Source organism: Vollenhovia emeryi, unplaced genomic scaffold (assembly GCF_000949405.1).
Source record: "Vollenhovia emeryi isolate VEMERY1.0 unplaced genomic scaffold, V.emery_V1.0 DF939120.1, whole genome shotgun sequence".
NCBI classification, from domain to species: Eukaryota; Metazoa; Arthropoda; class Insecta; order Hymenoptera; family Formicidae; genus Vollenhovia; species Vollenhovia emeryi.
Genome location: NW_011967246.1, coordinates 4,302,143 through 4,314,942, shown reverse-complemented (window position 1 = coordinate 4,314,942; position 12,800 = coordinate 4,302,143). Strand labels below are relative to the sequence as shown.

Here is a 12,800-nt window from a genome sequence, read left to right as displayed (position 1 = left end):
CGCGGAACCGGCGCTCGGCTTTCGACCGATCTCTCGTACGAAACGATTGCGTTACGAGGAGCGACGCGAACACTCGCGGAACATGCGCCTCGTTCGACCGAGCCTCGTCAACTAATTCGGCACAATAGATTGTTTTTCGACCGAGATGTTCACGCCTCACGGCACTACGTTATTTCGCGGAACCGGCGCTTGGCTTTCGACCGATCCTCGTACGAAACGATCGCGTTACGAGGAGCGATCACGCGTACACTCGCGGGACATGCGTCTCGTTCGACCGAGCCCCGTCAACTAATTCGGCACAATAGATTGTTTTTCGACCGAGGTGTTCACGGCGCTACGTCATTTCGCGGAACCGGCGCTCGGCTTTCGACCGAGTTGTTTACGGCGCTCGGCAAAACAAGGTCACGCCGTACGCAGGATTATTCACGTGGACACAATCCCATACAGCACATGATATTCGAGGAACGTTCTAAGAATGTTCTAGAATATTCTAGAATATTCTAGAACATTCTTAGAACGTTCTCCGAATATCATGTGCTGTATGGGATTGAACGAGTCTGTTATGCCCGCACCGTTCCGCATAACGTATTGTTTTTTCTTGATACGCGTTTGCGACAAGTACTTACGGGAAGAAATCGCGATCGCTCTCTGAGAATAATTAGTGATCGATATCATCGCGCGATCGCTGAATCTTCGCAATTTGTCACCTATTGCCATTCACATTTTTATCTCATTTCACTCTCAAATCCATTTGAGAAGTTTGGACATGAACCATAGCACAGATTAATAGACAGATCGCCAAAGGGCCCGGGTGAAATCGAGACCACCGCGCACTTTAAGCCCCTTACCGACAGCTTTGCCCCTACAGGTGCGAATCTGGACTAAATATATCCGATTTTATCGACAAACTTTTATCCGATTTTATCGACAGAATTGCCGACATTTAGTCTGGACTCGAATCAAAAGGTAAAATTTGTCGATAAAATCGGAGAGATTTAGTCGGGACTCGAACCAAAAAGTAAAATTTGTGTCTCGACTTCACCCGGGCTTTTGGCGAGCTGTCTATTAATCCGTGCTCTATGTATGTGCCCCGATTCGCCGCAGCGCAGCCATTCGGGGCCGCGGGTGGCGAAGCAAGAGTGGGGGAGGGTGCTGATCGAGGCGAATGGAGGAAGATCGGAGGGATCGTTGAACCGCGGTAGCGACGAACGCGGGGAGTCGACTCGACGAGGGAGAGATTCGTCGACTCGCGACGCACCTTAGACGGGCGCGCGCCGTCGTTTTACCTGGACTCCAAGTCGCTGGTATACGTAGTACGTATATCGTTTACCGGTGCAAAAGAGTACAGTGCTCGAGAGACAGCGCGAGTAACGTTCGCCGAGTGCCCGCGTTCGAGCGACGCCAGTCCGCGTGAAGGAAAAAAACCGCGGCACGAAGACGGCACCACCTGATTTAATTAATATTGGGCGTCAATTCAGAAGTGGCGTAGGTTATGCATTAATTACAATTGCGCACAATTGCCTTGAGGGATCCATGGCTCAGAGGTCTCTCCTTCCGAGAAACTCTCTTGATAAGACGTAAGGTGGGTCCGTCCGCGAAGAAGATAACTTGGGGTCAATTCTGTATCTTGTAACACAATGAAAATACCAGTGGCTTTGTCTCTTTTTGGGGGGAGAGACAAGGCTACTCATTTTTACCATTTCCACTGTATTGACCACCTTCTGTACTTGGACGTTGCACCAAGGGGTCAATTCTGTATCTTGCGACATAGTCAAAATGCTAAAAGTGAGTGGCTTTGTATCTTTTTTTTAAAGGGATGGTTAGAGACAAAGCTACTCACTTGTAAGCATTTTCACTATAGTGTAAGATACAGAATTGACATCCAGGGTCGATTAACCGTTTGCTGTCGTTTCACTTTTTCACGGTGAAAACCTAAGCAATTGGAGCGTTACTCGCATTATCTCTGAAGTTTGTTTCTACCAGTGCAGACTGATTTTAATCCCCGTTTAACAAAGCTTTATCTTCTTCCGATTGCTGAGAAGAAGATAGACAGTAAGTTAAGCCGAGATCATAGTTAATCTGTATTGGTAGAAAGGGGCGTAAGCGAGATTGCCGAACTCGTGAATTTACTCGTGTCTGTTTCTACGCAGGATCGATATCTTTGTAAGCAATGGACGACTCTCCGTTGCAAAAAGTGGAGCTGCAAACAGACGTCTACATGGTCTGTTTGCAGCACGCCCTATCCACGGAGAACTTTGAAGTGATGGGCCTGCTTATCGGTAACGTACGTAGAATTTGCAACACTATATGCTCGATGTTCCTTTATTATTTCTTACACATAATTGACGAGGCAATGAAAGCATTAATTTATCCCCCCTTTTAGTTTGCTTGTGGAGTAGCAAAAATATCAGCTGTTATTATTTTGCGACGTCTAGATAAGAAGAAAGACAGAGTAGAGATTTCGTCGGAGCAATTACTGAAAGCCGCGGCCGAAGCCGAACGATTAACCGTAGAATTAAAGCGACCTATGCGAGTCCTTGGCTGGTACCATTCGCATCCGCATATTACCGTTTGTCCGTCACACGTTGGTGTGTATCAGCAAGTATTCCTCTTGCCGAAACCAGTTCAAGTGATGTAACTTGCACTCGAAACTTTTTCCTTTTGCTTTGCAGACGTCAGAACTCAAGCTACCTACCAGACGATGGATCACAGTTTCGTTGGCTTGATATTCTCAGTGTTTTCGGAGGGCAAAGAATCGAAAGTACATACACACATTTTCCTCGTCTTGATTTCTGTATCAACAAACGAGATTCGCAATCGTTACTGTGGCTTGTACGACTTGAAATTAATATTGTCGACAATCCGAATACAAAACTTGCAGTTCGTGTGACTTGTGCGATAAATGGAATATTTTTACACAATATTTAAAATGGTTGATGCAGGTAAATTATATGTGTAACAGTAAGTGCAGTAATAATTTTTTTTTCACTTTAAAGGAACACGAGATCTTCTTAAATTGTTTCCAATCGGACAACGGTGAAGCTACAGAGATACCATTAGAGATAGTACACACCCCGGATATCTCAGACAGATGTTTGAGAGTAAGATTCTTATCTTTTATATTATTGAAATTTAAATCTGAAAGAGGCGCTCTTTATTTGAAATTAAATAACATTGCAGACAATGACGGACCTATCAAAGATTTTGGTACAAGAAGAAGAAGATATGGCTGAATCCTGTAAGGATCATCCGGATGTTCTCGCCAGTATCCACAATGATGCTGGTACGTACACGTCTATTACACACTGTATGCATAGATGAAAAATAGAATTTATTTAAATGGTAGTTTTTTTTTCATGTCTGTTACAAGTAGAGATAAATCGATGAATATAGATAATTTTATTTGCAGTCAGGACACGTGCGTTAGTTCATATAACGGATATCATTACAAAGCCTTTGGTACAAACGTTTGAAAAAAGAATAACGTTAAATAAATTGCGCACTATTCATCTCCGAAGACAGCTACAAGAATTACAAAAGATGTGTAATGGATAAAGAGAGAACTTTTTCACAGTCAATAATTAAGTAATGTAATTACAATAATGATTGTTTTAAATAATAAGCTCTTACGTAATAAAAATAAAATTTAGATGACAAAAATTAATATTTACTCAATTGAAATTGGCGATATATTTTCATAATTTAGTGCTTTTTATAATTTATTCAATATGCATGATGCTTAATGTGTAGACTTAAGTAAATCATCCTTATACATGTATACATATATGAGAGTGATTCACTTAAATGTTAACACACCTATTACCTCCTGAACCATTGAATATATTAAGATGCGGTTTTCACTGAGATAAACTAACTGAAAACATTACAAATTTGCCGAATTGCAGATTTTTGTAGAATTTTTATTTTCGCCTCACTTTGGTTTTTTAAATTGATCTAAATGTTTTTATGCAGTACATCAATACAAAGATAATAGTTTTTACGTTTAAATAAATAATTATCGCAAAAGCAACAATGACAAGTTTTCCACGTTTCTGCTGCCAAGATCAAAAAGGTTGAGTATGCTACAACCTCACACAATTAGGAAATATGTCTATGACTCAAAGATAAATTACATGACAAATTGTCCAAGCTTATCTACAGTTTTGACAATAGTGGTTTATTCAAATTTAACAAATCCTATATTTTTGTAATTGTCTTTCTACTAACCTTTTACTCCATGAAAAACATTATGTGCGAGTTAGAATATCTGCAAATAAAAATTCTATAAGAAAGTCAGCCTTTATCTAATTTATCTCATTGGCTATAAAAACCGTATCTTAATATTTTTGACGATTCAGGAAATAATAGGTATGTTAACACTTAAAGAGTAGTACAGATCATAGAACAATTCATCTAGCTTGTAGTCATTAAGACTAAAAAAAACTGATAAAAGAAGAGGAGGCTTGGGAGAACTCAGGCAACTGCAAGAAATTATGTGTGTAGGTATATGTATATAAAACAAATAACTTATTATTTATATGTTCTTTGTTACTTGAAAGATTATCTGTGTAAATAAAAATTATACTAATAATTTGTTTGTATATGTATTGGCATATGAATTCGAGATTAGCAAGTCAAATAAATTTTTGTCATCTTTCACTCGCGCAAAAATCGATTGAAGAAAACCAAAATAAATTATTGTAATCCTCTTAACATTCAGACCGTTGGCACACACAATTTCTGCCATGGTAGTTGCGAACGGTGCGACATAAACATAACAAGAGAGCAGACAGCAAACAAGTAACAAGAACTTTGGGAAACGTTGATTTAAAATGTCTTTTTTGAAAGTAGATTTCAAAAAACTTATATTTGTTTTATTACAATTATCAATAATTATAATAGATATAAATACCTACTTATCTAACATGATTTTATTTATAAAATACAATGTAAAACAAATCCATCGCCTATTATTCTCAGTCTCGATATATTACCTGAGAAAACAGTTTAATATTTTTTGAAATATACACCAAAGAGCTGTTTTATAATACATATATAAAAATTTTTAAAAATTGTATTACCTATTTACAGATATTAGATTTATATATATATTTTTTATACAAAAGGTATTTACATTATCTTTAATAAATACAAATCATAAATATGTATGTACATATCTCTTCCTAGAGAAAGAGAGAGAGAGAGAGAGCGCGAGACTTAAATTTATATATTGTTACGGATTCCATTCAAAAAATTGATATGTATTTAATTCGCAACAATTTAACACTTTCAATTATTGTTTAATATTCTTTTTCTTTACATTTTAATAAATTAGTAATGCAAACGCGAATCATTTAATGATTTTTTTTATTTTACTTTTCTTGAACAAAGATCGGGCAATAATTGTATATTTATGTACAATACAAGAACAACAGCATATTTAAACTTATATGTATTTAAAACATAGCTTCCGCAGCACGAGTAGTACTTGCTGGATTGGAGGAACTACGATCTAAGTTTTTGCGAGGCAGCCTTTTCAGTAAAGCTATTATCCGTTTAAAGCTAGAACGTCTTGTCGGATGGTATGCCCAGCAATGCATTAGAATATCCTATAATAAATTGTAATGATTCTATAAATAACTTCGTAATTTTTGCAATAGTGCATAGAATGTTGTAAATACAAACAAATTCATATACAGATTGCACACGCGCATGTTTCTAAACCCTCATATGTACCTTTACTTCACGGGAAGTTTGCAAATTTGCTAAAGATTGTTTCATTCCTTTTCCAACTTGCCAAATGATAGCTTCAAGAGGTTGCCTTCTAAAGGGCCATTCACCACATAATAATTCATACCAGAGAGTCCTATCGAAAAATATCTCTTAAAAATTTTGTATTCATTTATACTCACTTTTTAATTTTCAAAAACGTCTAGCAATAGTAAAAAATATGCATACATGACATATGTATATATCATATACGTATGTATATATTATCTTTTTAAAATTGCCATGACTGATGACTATTAATTATTTAAAAAATAGTATACTCTAGCATAAATTAACATTTTATTATTGTATTTTTATTATATAAATTATAGAAACGTTTCCACAATGTGTAATGTTTTATAGATGTTTTTAAGATAAATCTAAAATTACTTAAATATCGTAACAGTACTAACCCAAACGAATATACGTCAGCACTAGCTGAATGTGGTAACTTGGTCTCAATTGGTTTGTGTGCGCTTAGTTGTCGAATAATCTCAGGTGCTAAGTAACTCAACCAACCTTGTGGTATAACTAATGTGCCGCTGTGTTTCCTAAATATATACATGATATGAGTTTACCTTAAATGTTATAACTTATTTGGCAGGAGTAAATTTTATTCTATAAGATATAATTTTACCGATTTCCAGTGGACAGTCTGGTAATATTTAATAGACCATAATCTGATATCAAAACGTTACCACATTCTAGAAATATGTTCTTGCTCCTAAGATCCTTGTGTACGACTTTACGAGAATGAAGAAATGTCATACCCTGTAAAGTAGTTATACGAATATACTGTAAGACTGTTCGAATATCTTCAATTTTTTTAAATGAAATTTTTTATACTTTAATTAATATTTACGTTTTTTTTACATGTCTGTAATTCTTCTCATCTACATTTTTAATATATTAAATGTATTCAATTAATAGTAATAATTATTTAGACAACTTGATTTAAAAAATAACTTGAAAAATTAATAAGTCTACATCATCATACATATATTATCATCATATTTACCTGACAAATTTGTTGAGCGATAGCAATAATTTCATCTAAAGTAAATTTGTTTTCTTGTACATGAAGACATGTGTAAAGTGTTTTGCCTGTAGAAAAACTAGTCACTAGAGCCAATTGAGGAGGTCTTATACAAATCCCCAAAAATATTATCAAATTGTCATGTCGAGCTATTCGGCACGAGGCTATCTATAATAATCAAAAATATAAAATAGTTATAATTATTTAATCGTAAAGTACCTTTTAATATTAAACAATTTTGGGTTTTAATATAATCATATATTCTTACCTCTGTTCTGAGTTTTTCTAATTTTCGTATTAACTTCCTGTCTTGGGTTAGATAATTCACATTTAAAACTTTAATTGCAATATCTCCATACCAAAAACCTCTGTATACTGTACCATATCTTCCTTTCCCTATCACATCTTTAATTGTTATGGCTTGGTATGAAATGTGCCATTTTCTCATAAACTATAAAAGGTTTTAATTTGGTACATTATGTATTTTTATCAAGAGATTAATAAAATATAATACATACCTCTTCCCATCTTCTACCTCTATATCGCATTTCGGTTTCAGAGCATAACCATTCCTGAGAAGAAGTACAACTGTTCCCACATGAATCTGAGATATTATCTATACTTATACCTAGCAGTCTGTCTTCAATCGTGGCATATATTTCACTTCTTCTTCTCAGTGACGAAATCACTGATTCAGATTTCTCAGAATCTTCATGTAATCTCATATCATGCAGTTTTTCAGAAGATGTCTCCTTTCTAATCAGTACATCTGGAAGCAATGTAAATAACGTTCTTAAAATCAAAATTCTAAGAAGAAAATTACAAATTATAACAATATAAATGCCTTTACTTACCTGGAAAATGAAACTGTTTTAAGAACGCGTGTGTATTGTGGCTAGTGGTTGATAGTAATGCTGGACTAGAAGGTGTTGAGCGGTTCAATCTCAAGCTAGTTAAACTACATTCGCTCTAATAAATAATAATTATATATTTATAAAGATTTCGCATCATCTTGTCTATATCAAATTATTCAAAAATGATTTGTAATGTATAATATAAAATACCTATACATTTACATCGTTATATAAGAATCTACTTACATATCTTGATTTGGTACATGTGTGGTTTAAAAAAAGTTTACTAAAAATATTTGAGGGAAATTGTAACATACCTGATTCGGTGAGTAAATATTCGTAGAAGATTGTGTATATGACAGTCTCCTGTATGCCTCTCTGAGAGGCACACTTAAAGGAGACAATAAATTTACATTAGACACAGGTATCTCGACAGACGACGTCTTTAATACTGGGGAAACCTTCTTCTTACCTAAAATAATTTGTTTTAAGACTTACTATTAAACATTTGTGACTCTCTCTCTCTCTCTCTCTCTTAGAAAAAACTTTGTAGTATAATGTAAAGAAAATGATCAGCAGTACTAAAGTTACAATGTTTTTACGTACCCTCCTTAAATTCTTTTTTAAACTGAGCAAAGAGATTCCGAGGTAGGCCACAAGAAGGAGGTGCTTTGATTCCACATTCCCGGTGGCATCTATATTTACATTCCTTGCATTTTAAAGTGTTCATATACATCGGTTTGTCGCAATAGTCACATACTGTCATTACATTAAAAGATCTTGTAAAGCGATGAGTAATTACATGACTTATGCCAGGAGACGAAGTACATGGAGATGGCGCGTCAGAATTTGTTTCTAAAAGTAAAACAAAAATATATTAATTTATTCCTAGGACATAGTGATAAAAAACTTTTCTTTCTTCGTGTATCTTTACCTTCGTCATTTTCTGGATTTTTAGTACAAATCGGTGGTGGTGGTGGTGCTTTAAAAAGTGACTTAATAGATGATTTAATAGGCGTTTTAGTAGAAGATTTAACAGGTGATTTAGCAGTTGATTTAACAGGTGATTTAGCAGTTGATTTAACAGGTGATTTAGCAGTTGATTTAACAGGTGATTTAGCAATTGATTTAACAGGTGTTTTAGCAGTTGATACACCAGGTAGTTTAACAGATGTGTATGGTTTGACATATGGTTTAACAGATGATCCAACAGATGTTTTAAGACAAGATTTACCAGGTAATTTAATAGGAAGTGGTTTAATAGGAAAACTGTATGAGGAACTTTCTCCTTTTTCAGAATCCATTAATGAACTACGATCTAAATTTTTTCTTGGCAGAATTCTTCTCACAGTAGAAATACTCTTGTTCTCTGTAGAAGAGTCATCGCTAGAATTAAAAATATATAATGTTAATATATCTTCAAAAGCTATTTTATTAAATCTAATCAATTAAAGGGGCCAGGAGACAAGGTTTTAGTGTCAAAATTAATGTATTAAGAATACAAACAAAAAAACAGACATTTTGAAATCTTTTTAGACCATCTTCAGTGTATTAATTATAAAATTAGATTAACAAGAGTCGAGTCTTGTCTCTGAATTTTATTATATTATTCATATACCTCAATTTCTATTTATTTCATTTTAGACATTGACTTAATAAAGTACCTTTTTGTGCTCTTAATACATTATTTTTTACACTAAAACCTTGTCACGGTTCCTAGCCCCTTCAAATTCGTTTACTTTATTATTTGTCAGAGCCTAAAATACTTAATATTTTATTAAAATTATATTTATAAAATCATCACAACAAGAGTCAAGTATATCATATGATCGAATTAATAGAATATGCATTATAGAGTGAACTATTCCAAGTATTACCTAGATGATGTCGTATCATCTTCTTCATCCTTTCTTCCTTTTCTTCCTTTGCCACCACGTATACCACCGCATATACCACTGCGTATACCACTGCGTATACCACCCCGTATACCACTACGTGTACCACCACGTGTACTACCACGTGTACCACCACGATTATCATCATCATCATCATCATCATCATCATCATCATCATCATGTTGTTTCTTAAGAGGATAACATGACAATTGTGCTTTACGAGCTCTTAACTTGGCTAACGAAAACACTTTAGATGGTGATCGTTTACTTGGCATACTAATTACTGGTTCTTTACATGGAGGAGGTTTGGCTAGAAATGGAATATCTAGTATTGATTAAGATTAAAGATGTCTAGTATCAAGAATAAACATATTGCATATTAAATTTCTATAATGAAGAAAAATGTGTTTACTAGACAAGCTTTATTAGTATTCTAATATTAAGATTAAACCTATTGTATGTACAATCAAATGTACATATATCGTCAGTAGAATTTTGTCAAATTAAAAACTGATTCGCACAATCTTTGAAATGTAACACGACACACAAGAGAAAAGTTAGAAATCATATTTCCCTCATGCTTACCATATTTTTTCTTTAGTATTGAAGATATGCGGGCAGGTTTTTTACCTACTTCCACAGATGTAGAAGGTACTAATAGATCACGGTAGTTACGACGTGGAATGCTAACTTTAGTTCTGTGTGGAATGGCGTACGACGCACGAGATTTAAATCGCTTAGACGACTTAGACGACTTAGATGGCTTAGATGGCTTAGATTTTTTAATTTTCTTGGGCAAATCACGAGTCTTCCAAGAATCCCAGTAGAAATCATACTTTATATTAGACCTCTTCTCTCCTCTTCTCAGAATAGCTAACAAAAATAGTAAATTATGTGTTATTTTATATTATTTATGTATACACGCAACAGATTTTTTTACAACTATATATCAAATTTTATTCACCCAGGTATCGCCATAAACTGTTCTGTGCTCTACAAAGCCTATGACAGTCTTCTTCGTAGTATTTGCGGTCATTGAACATATTCCGTATGTCACGTTCGGACTTCTCTTTCATATCATCGAAATTCCAAACTTTGGAACAAACCAGCTAAAATGTTACAGCAGAACGTTAAAGAAACGGGAAAAGATTTGGGTTAACATTGCTGAAAATTATTCTTTAATTGTAATAAAATAATCAAACGTGTACAGTAAACATAGTAGAATGTTAAAAGATCTATTCATATACGTATTCAGATTTTTACCTTAGCTGATCGAACACTGATACCAACTACCTGCAACCACAGTGGTAATGATGGATATTTCATTATGTCTGGCGGCGGTCTGGGAAACCTACTCCTTGCCACAATTTGTCTGCAGAATAATATTATTAATTTCACCTGTAAAAAATATTTAAATATATATACATATGATTTTTTTTAATATAAATCTTATCTCGCTATTACGACGCCCATCAAGTATTATCATTGATCTCTTCAAAGTCCATATTGTGTACATATACAAGTTTTAAGCCCTTACTTTCGTAATTGTGCATGTTTATTCAAGATAAAGATACAATGTTCGAAAACGCCCGAAATATATACCGGAGTAAAAATTCTTAGCATATCGTAATGCAACTTTCAAGACTAAAACTCTCTACCGCTTAATCTTAAACAATCATCCTCATAAATCTGCAGGTAAGCTTTAAATAATATCATCTATATACTTCAATGAAATCACAATAATATTGATGACATCATAATTTTCTGTCACAGAGACTGGACATATTTATTCAAGACAAGCTTACAACGCGATGTATTGCACATTTCACACTAGGAGTAAAAATGACACACAAGTATCGAGAATGTCGTATCACAATTTGCCTACGATCATAAGCTGTCGCCACAAAAACACGTTAAACCTTTGGAATTACGATCGTTGTAATCCCAAGAACTGAAACTAATTGTTAAGTCCTAGGCGATATCTGTATCTTTCAACGGGGTGACATGACAAATCTCTCTGGGGGGGGGTTCAACGGGGGGGGGGGGGTTTAACAAATGTAAACAGCTGACGCTGCCGTAAACGCGCCGGCACAGCGGAGGACGACGATTTGTCCGGCGTTCCTGCCGACACGACGGAGTCCCAGAGGTTCGAGTTTAAACGCCGGCGGGACGGCGCAGTTGCAACTTGTTGATCAACGGAGTAGGCGCGCGGGCCACAATGACCGGCGTCGCCGGGACTTCGATGGGGTGGGGCGGGGAAGGGGGGGGAGAGAGGGCCACCCCTCACCTCCAGAATCCTGATTTCCTGCTGGGTCAGTGGCGAGGCGACGGAGCACCGGACCCGCAGGTCGTCGAGCTGCTGGGCGGTTAAGTTAATCGTGGTTTGCGTGACTTCCAGGGTACACCGTACCCTCTCCACGTCCTTAAAGGGATCCATTCCTCGCGCAACAGCCAACCCAACACGCGGTTTCTCATCGGTACGGGCTTTCACTTTACAGGCATAACACCAACCACGGTCAACACCCCCGCCCAGTCCTTTATCGTTACCGCTCCGCCGTATAACCAAACAACTCATCAACATTGGCAACCATCTTGGCCGCTCTGACCGCCTCTATGCGTGACGTCAATCGGTGCCGGACTGTCTCGGAAGCTCGAGTGCGATCAGCGCGCTTATTCGCGCGACGTGGGCTCTTTCGCGAAGCTAGAGTCTTCGGGTTGTTTCTAACTCCAACGTTGTGAACGGGCCTTTCGCTCCGTCTCGTCTCCAATCCTGCAGCCTCGGGTCTGTTCTATTATGGTAGGGAGAAACCTGACAGCGGCCGCGCCGGCGGTTTATTTGATACCGTTTCAAGAGGCTGTTTCGCGCCCGTTTTTACTTTTGGAACTCCATTTCCTTACGCATTTGCTTGTAAACCAATCAAATTCGTTATGCATACGCTTGTGTACTTATGCAAAAGTGTGTGCTCCCCGCTTACCAATAAGCATGTTATGTAAATCAATATGGCGACTCAATGCTCGATGTTCATTGGTTTAAACAATTTTCATGCTATGCATATGCAGCTATGCAATTTTGTGTGTGAAGCCTTGTCTACATAAAAGTCGTAAAGACGTAGTAGTATGAATAGTCGACTATTATTGGTCAATTCTTATATGTCTAACGAAATTGATCAATCGCAGTCGATTATTCTTACGACTGTGACTTTCATTGTAGACCCCGCATAAAGCCTCCGCTACAATGATTCTCGG

The 12,800-nt window shown here is 36.2% G+C and overlaps 2 protein-coding genes across 5 annotated transcripts; one reads left to right on the top strand and one right to left on the bottom strand.

Moving 5' to 3' along the window:
- Positions 1-1,123: 1,123 nt before the first annotated feature.
- Positions 1,124-3,655, top strand: LOC105570680 (lys-63-specific deubiquitinase BRCC36-like). Of its 3 annotated transcripts, none has more exons than XM_012028092.1 (7): positions 1,124-1,313; positions 2,151-2,284; positions 2,384-2,588; positions 2,673-2,761; positions 2,997-3,101; positions 3,181-3,283; positions 3,410-3,655. In XM_012028092.1, exons 2-7 carry the CDS (start codon positions 2,171-2,173, stop codon positions 3,553-3,555), a joined length of 762 nt encoding a protein of 253 aa, XP_011883482.1. In that variant the 5' UTR covers positions 1,124-1,313; positions 2,151-2,170; the 3' UTR covers positions 3,556-3,655. The 3 variants fall into 3 exon arrangements, with proteins under 3 accessions (XP_011883482.1, XP_011883484.1, XP_011883483.1); XM_012028094.1 differs by lacking the exon at positions 1,124-1,313 and adding an exon at positions 1,329-1,485; XM_012028093.1 differs by lacking the exon at positions 1,124-1,313 and adding an exon at positions 1,496-1,582.
- Positions 3,656-5,353: 1,698 nt separating this feature from the next.
- LOC105570679 (kinase suppressor of Ras 1) lies at positions 5,354-12,223 on the bottom strand. 2 transcript variants are annotated; one of them, XM_012028090.1, is made up of 16 exons: positions 11,842-12,223; positions 10,818-10,952; positions 10,519-10,663; positions 10,140-10,427; positions 9,537-9,879; positions 8,594-9,045; positions 8,266-8,514; positions 7,977-8,131; positions 7,660-7,774; positions 7,324-7,574; positions 7,074-7,256; positions 6,788-6,973; positions 6,407-6,540; positions 6,183-6,320; positions 5,737-5,866; positions 5,354-5,609 (listed from the first exon to the last, which is right to left on the bottom strand). In XM_012028090.1, exons 1-16 carry the CDS (start codon positions 12,133-12,135, stop codon positions 5,457-5,459), a joined length of 3,351 nt encoding a protein of 1,116 aa, XP_011883480.1. In that variant the 5' UTR covers positions 12,136-12,223; the 3' UTR covers positions 5,354-5,456. The 2 variants fall into 2 exon arrangements, with proteins under 2 accessions (XP_011883480.1, XP_011883481.1); XM_012028091.1 differs by having other exon boundaries at positions 9,537-9,864.
- Positions 12,224-12,800: the final 577 nt, after the last annotated feature.

Bases quoted from the DNA above. Each gene is read 5' to 3' on its own strand.
- LOC105570679 (XM_012028090.1), bottom strand. From the start codon at position 12,135: ATGTTGATGAGTTGTTTGGTTATACGGCGGAGCGGTAACGATAAAGGA. The intron at 10,664-10,817 runs GTAAAAATCTGA...GTAACATTTTAG, and splicing joins TCAGTGTTCGATCAGCTAAG to CTGGTTTGTTCCAAAGTTTG. The intron at 6,974-7,073 runs GTAAGAATATAT...TGATTATTATAG, and splicing joins TAGAAAAACTCAGAACAGAG to ATAGCCTCGTGCCGAATAGC.
- LOC105570680 (XM_012028092.1), top strand. From the start codon at position 2,171: ATGGACGACTCTCCGTTGCAAAAAGTGGAGCTGCAAACAGACGTCTAC. The intron at 2,589-2,672 runs GTGTGTATCAGC...TTTGCTTTGCAG, and splicing joins CGTTTGTCCGTCACACGTTG to ACGTCAGAACTCAAGCTACC. The intron at 2,762-2,996 runs GTACATACACAC...TTCACTTTAAAG, and splicing joins CGGAGGGCAAAGAATCGAAA to GAACACGAGATCTTCTTAAA.